The 6,294-nt window shown below is 34.0% G+C and overlaps 1 protein-coding gene across 3 annotated transcripts in view; it reads right to left on the reverse strand.

The window, feature by feature from the left end:
- LOC144976762 (uncharacterized) overlaps positions 1–5,949 on the reverse strand; it is a 181,830-nt gene extending 175,881 nt beyond the window's left edge. Inside the window, exons 1-2 of one of the 3 annotated variants that reach the window (XM_078921164.1) lie at positions 5,754–5,949; positions 1–276 (exon numbers count right to left, since the gene is read on the reverse strand). The exon at positions 1–276 is cut by the window's left edge and continues 64 nt beyond it. In XM_078921164.1, the coding sequence (XP_078777290.1) occupies positions 1–33 (33 nt within the window). In that variant the 5' untranslated portion in view covers positions 34–276; positions 5,754–5,949. Of the gene's footprint in view, positions 277–5,553 lie in introns of all 3 variants that reach the window. The other 2 variants (XM_078921166.1, XM_078921165.1) reach the window with 2 other exon arrangements.
- Between the last annotated feature and the right edge of the window lie 345 nt (positions 5,950–6,294).

Below are 6,294 nucleotides of genomic sequence, written 5' to 3' on the forward strand. Positions count from 1 at the left end.
TGACTGGACTAGCCAGTCACTTCCACACGCCATGGTCCAGGGTTTAAATCCAATCAAGAATCAACAATACACTTTTAAGTAAAACTGGCCCAACTACAGAAATGATAGAATCCAACATTGAATGCGAGAGATCCCGATGAAGCAGAAATATGAAACACCAACAAAACTGTGCTGTTTAGTTTTTTGTTTTTTGTTTTTCTAATATCGTACCTATTCCTCCCTTACTAATACTAATATTATCACAATGCGGGTCAGTCTAACGCTCAACATTTCTGGCTGGCAAAATAAAAATAATAAATAATAAATAAATAAGTATATAAACAAATAAATAACGAATCTTTCAGTCAGTTTGGTATTGGGGATACCAGTCGGAAGTGCCTTTAACGTTTCGGTGGTCAGATTGACTCTTTAAAAAGATTCAAATTATATTATTGGTTGCTTAAACGTGTCAAAATAATAGGCAAGAGTATGGGGTAAAGGCGACCCACCGTCCCAAACAAAAAACCAAAAAAAAATAAAAAAACAAAACAACTTTGAGCTTTTATAGAGCGCAATGTTCACTAAACGTGTTCAAAGCGCTTTACAAAGAGTCCCCGAAAAACAGCAACATGTAACATGTGAGACTTGACGCCTGTTAGGCGATATTACATTTTTTCCGACAGAGACAACGCTGTTAACGGCCAGGTACTCATTTTACACCTGAGTACGGTGAGAGAATGTGAGTAAAGAGCCTTTTCCAAGGACTAAACCATGCGCCGAGCGAGGCTCGAACTCAGGACCTTTCGACATGTACGTAAAAAAATATATATTTTATATAACGCAATATCCACTGAACGTAATAAAGGCGCTTTGCAAGGGGTCCCAGGACAACAACAACACTTACCATTTAGGAACGGGCATGGCGCCTGTTACTGTAAGGCGATATTACAATTTTTTTCGGATAAAGCACTCAGGTCTGAGATCCGAACCCACTTTTGGGCCTAGTTTAACATTGTTGTAATGGACTAAATTTTGCGACAATTTTTGAGATTTCTATTACGACAATGAGCCCATAAGGAATTGGGTTATCAGACCTGCAAATAAGAGCACCTTGATCTAGATCATCCAGACGTGATACCGCTTTGAGGCGATAGGTCAGTAGTCACAAATATTTAATTTTTTAAACATTAAAATATTATATGCTTATATTATTTCGACACGAAACGAAACTTACGAACTGAACTGAACTGCCATGCTTTTTGTAACAAAAAATACAAAGGCATTTTTAAGCTGGTCTTACTTCACAAAATTATCTATGGCAGCCTATGTATTTATTGCTCTTGAGTTTGAGGTCTTTGGGGTTTTTAAGTCAATTTTTGGGTGGGGGCTTTTTTCTTGTTGTTTTTTGTTTTTTTGTTTTGTTTTTTGTTTTGTTTGTTTGGTTTTTGTTTTTTTGTTTTTTTTTGTTTCTTTTTTTTTGGTTTTTTTTTGTTTGTTTTTTTTTTTTTTTTTTTTTTTTTTTTTTTTTTTTTTTAGTTTTTTGTTTTTTTTTTTTTTTTTTGTTTTTTTTTTTTTGGATGACATTTTTGGGAAAATTATGAAAATGGTCGGCGAATAAAGAGTTATTTCTATAATAATACTTGTTGAAGAGAAAAGCTTAGAGCCATAGCACAGTGACAATACATAGACAAGACTTTGAAGCGTTATTAGTCCTGCGAAATTATATTATATTTATAAAGGTAGCCATATTGACTAACACTAATTATTTTAACCTTGACACCCGTGTCGAAAGATTGGCGTTTTTAATGCCAAATTCACCAAAAACAAATCTTTATTTGAAGCCTTTTAGTTAGCATGGTGAAAAAAAAAGCAGGCCTTTGTGGTTATTACGGGATGTCTTGAGAGCAAAGGATGAGTTCAAGAAATGGGTCGACAGATACCAGCTGGAGGTGTAGCCATAGGCTACATACATACTATACACTACTACTATCCGCTACTGACTGGAGAATAATTGGGTTTAGCATTATAGCTTATTTGTTTCTTCGTTGTTGTTGTTGTTGTTGTTGTTGTTGTTGTTGTTGTTGTTTTTTTTGTTTATTGTTTCTTTGTTTTTGTTGTTATTGTTTTTTTGTTTTGTTTTTTGATTTGTTTTGTTTTGTTTGTTTTCTATTTTTGCTTTTTTGCTTTTATTTTCTTTTTTTTTTTTTTTTTTTGGGGGGGGGGGGGGGGGGGGGGGGTGGGGGGGGTGTGTTTTTGTTTCTTTGTTGTGTTGTTTTGGTTTGGATTTTGTTGGGGGGGGGGGGGGGGGTCATTTTTTATGTTCATTTTGTTTATTTTGTTTGTTTTTGTTTTTTTTGTTTTGTTTTAGTTTTGTTTGTTTGTTTTTTTTGTTAGTTTGGGTTGTGTTGTGTTTTGTTGTTATTTGTTTGTGTTTTTTTTGTTGTTGTTGTAAGTCATTATATCATAACCACTTAATTTTACCTAAATGTGGGACAATGACAAACACACAGTAATGGAAGCAAGACATTTACTACAACTGGCAAGCCATGTTGATATTTAATTAATGGCTGTGTGCGTGATAATAAAATAAAGATTTAATATACTACTTTTGTGTCTGCATTTTAGCAGAAAATGTAGCCTACTTCCTAACAAAATTTGCCTTTTTTCATACAATTTGGCATTTTTCTATGACTTTTTTGTTATTTTGTGCACATTAAAAAAATCAGGGAAACCCGTTTGGCGACTAGATACGAATTTTTTTAAAATTTCAACTGCGCAGATCAACAAATGCAAAATGAGGTCATAGAAAGAGCGAAGGTGACGTCACCCATTTCTTTGTTATTGATTTTCGCCAGCCTTTTTTATGAGAAGTTCTCACTAAATTGTATAAATTGGACTATACATTAAATATCTAAGGTTACTCATACAGCTTTCTGTGTTGGTAAGTTATATTATCCGGCTGTTGGAGGTTATGGAGGGCATTTTGGATAAACACAATGGATCGATAAGTAACGAAGTTGTACAAAAATATGAAAAGTAGTAGATTGTGCAGCGCATAAAAATTATAGACTATAAAACACACACACACACAAAACAAAACAAACAAATAATAATATACATAATAATAATAATAATAATAATAAAATAATAATAATAATAATAATAATATATAATAATATATATAATAATAATATAATGATGATGATGATGATGATAATAATAATAATAATAAAAATAATAATAATAACATTTAAAATAAAATCATAATGTAAACAAACAAACAAACAAAAACATAGGAAATTCTTGGGTTTAATCAATCCTGCAGCCATGGAAAAAGATAGCAGGCTGTACTCTGATTCTCCCTGATTAAAAAAAAAAAAACTAGTTACACTTGTCATACCTTTTAAACATTGAGAGGTGAATGGTTCTCACTAAATCCTCTTGATTGGACTATAAGCGTTAACGGTTACAAATAGTATTAAGTATTTATGAGTGTTGATACGATTCATCTGATCGACAGAGCTGGTGAGTATTTTACTTGTACGCTTTAGCATCATTGGCAAAATCAATAAGCAATGCACATAGTTTGCACCATACCAATCGCTTCTTGACATTTCGTTCGTTTGGAAAGGGGGGGGGGGGGGGTTGTTTTGTTGTTTTTTTTATGCTTTTTTAAAATGTGTTTTTTTTTTGTTTGTTTTTTGTTGTTGTTGTTGTTGTTGCTGTTTATGTTTGCTTTTTTCTTGCTTGTTTGTTTGCTTGCTTCATTGTTCTACCCGGTGTGTACATATATTGCGTAGGTCTGACATCCGAACACAATTATGGGCCTAGTTTAACATTGTTGTAAAGGACAATATTTTGAGTCATTTAAAAAAGAAATTCCATTGCATCAATGAGCCCATAAAAAATTGGGTTATCAGACCTGCAAATAATTAACCTCCATTCCACCCCTTTCCAGAGTGATAGAGTTGCCAGATTGTTTTATTACTGCCTTTGTTTGTATTTTTGGTTATAACAAAACAAAACAAAGCACAGCTGGTAGTTGGTGGATTTTTGTCACAATGTAAACATGGTATTTCGTGTTTTTTCTTGAGGCATATATTGTTGCTTATATTTTGACATTTCAACCATAACCATCATTGTTTTGCTGTTTAATTAGAAAGAATCAATCCATTAAATACAACTGGCTCATTTTTCTCTAACAATTACTTCCGACTCTGCATCTTCCCTTGTAGTCAAAAACAATTAAAGCATAAACATATTGTTTTGATTTATTTATCTATCTGAAACAGACCTTCGTATACTCATAGCATGACACGCCAAATAAAATTTTTAAAAACAAAACAACAACAACAACAACAACAACAACAACAACAAAAACACGTTATAATGCCAGCCGACAACAAAGAAAGTGAACGGTGAGTGCTATTCAATAGCACATGATCAAATTTGTTTCCCTGACAGGGAACATTACATGATACCACCGACTGACTTATAACATTTTTTTTTCGCGATATTCGTCTCGAATCGTGACACAACTTTTGATAAGTGTCAAAACATTATGAATTCACGAAGGCTACAAACTAAGAACAGATTTAGAATTTGATTATCAAAGAAATGAATTTGTTTATCCTAATTCATTTTACTACCCTGTTTGGAGACGGAATGGTTAACATAAGATCCGACACTGAAGTACATCGACAGAAAACTTCGAAAATGACAAAAAGTATTTTATTAGCACCCGATGCGTATCTAGATCAGGCCATGTCAAGTCGGTAAACAAACATCTTCTCGCTCGATGTTAACTTAAATTATAACATATTTGGCTTGGGTTTTTGCAGTTTATAATTTCAGTTGGGTGCTTACATCTTATTCTATTCTTTCTAACAGACTATATAAACATTGAAGGTTACGTATACCATCAATACTCATAATATGCAATGTTTACCGACTTGACATTGCATACGCATGGAGATATTAAGTTTCTTGTCTCAATCATTTTCGCCTCGGATAAGACTTATATTATTATATATAAGACTGAGGGTCTCGATTGTTCAATTCATAAAGCACTCGGCGAATAAGCAAAGGAACCAGTATCTGTCCCAGGATCAGTCGAATTTTATATTCAGACCCCTCTGTACACACAAAGGTAGTCGGGGAGCTAAGTATGACAGACAGCACTTGAGATAAAGCAACCAAAGGCAATTATTATCATTGTGCATATATTAAACGCTGCAGAAACCTAATGGCTCTCATTCACTTCTTTACAGGCCGGTATCTCAGGAAATTGGTTTATATATTATGTTTTGTATGAGTTGTGTTCACTCGTAAAAAGCATACAAATCATAAGAACTATTATTTACATGTGAGTCATCTGCATAATAGTAATAGTTCTGTGCTGACACAAGCAAAGCTAATGGACAGATTTAGAAACGAAAATCGTATAACCTAATTACAATCCATTCACAACATAAAGGTAAATTATTAACGATTATTTAAGTCAACAATCATATCTTGAGTGAGAATAAGCATCCTATGTACGTGCGTTTATAAACCTGTCTACATGATACATACAGTACATTGCTACGCTCCATCCATTGTCAACTCAGTCGGATATAAAGACAGTCGAATAGAAACCCAGAAACTAAATCGATAACGACACGTATCCTTTTATTCTTATTTATTCTTATCTGCTAATGAGAACATTGTTATAATTTTACAAAATTTTATTTGAAGCAATTCTGATAAGAATTTTAAGAATGAACTCAACACACGTTAGAATAAGTACGTATCAATCCTTTTCGAATAAGTACACATCTTTCACATTCTAATCCAGTGCGAAATATCAAAATGAAAGAAATTTAAAGTATTGATCTGATTCGCATCAATTTTAAAAGAAGAAAAAAACGTGTCGCCAAGATAAAATCCACGACTGTGAGCCTCAAGACAACAACACACGCAGAGAGAGAGAGCATAGAAATTTACTTCACATGGCAGTTATTCGGCAGCATTGCGGCCAGAGACGAGAGAGGAGCGAGCGAGACAACGGCAGACATCGGCGTCGAACGGCGAGCAGATTATCAACATCATCTCTACCCAGCGCCGCAACACGGAGGAGAGCACGGTAACAACGCGCGCAAGGACACTGATGATAAAGCCATCCCGTTACTTCAACTAATGTAGTACATGTACATACGTCGTTATAAACTACTTTTACCGTTGCGGACTTTTCAGCCCGCACGCACGTGAGATGAGTGCGCGTTAGAATGTCAAGCTTGTCCGATATGGCTCTTTACTAAAACAATCACAGAGAGA

The sequence above is a fragment of the Berghia stephanieae genome, chromosome 7 (genome assembly GCF_034508935.2).
Source record: "Berghia stephanieae isolate SIO BIC M18660-M18661 chromosome 7, UCSD_Bste_1.3, whole genome shotgun sequence".
NCBI lineage: Eukaryota > Metazoa > Mollusca > Gastropoda > Nudibranchia > Aeolidiidae > Berghia > Berghia stephanieae.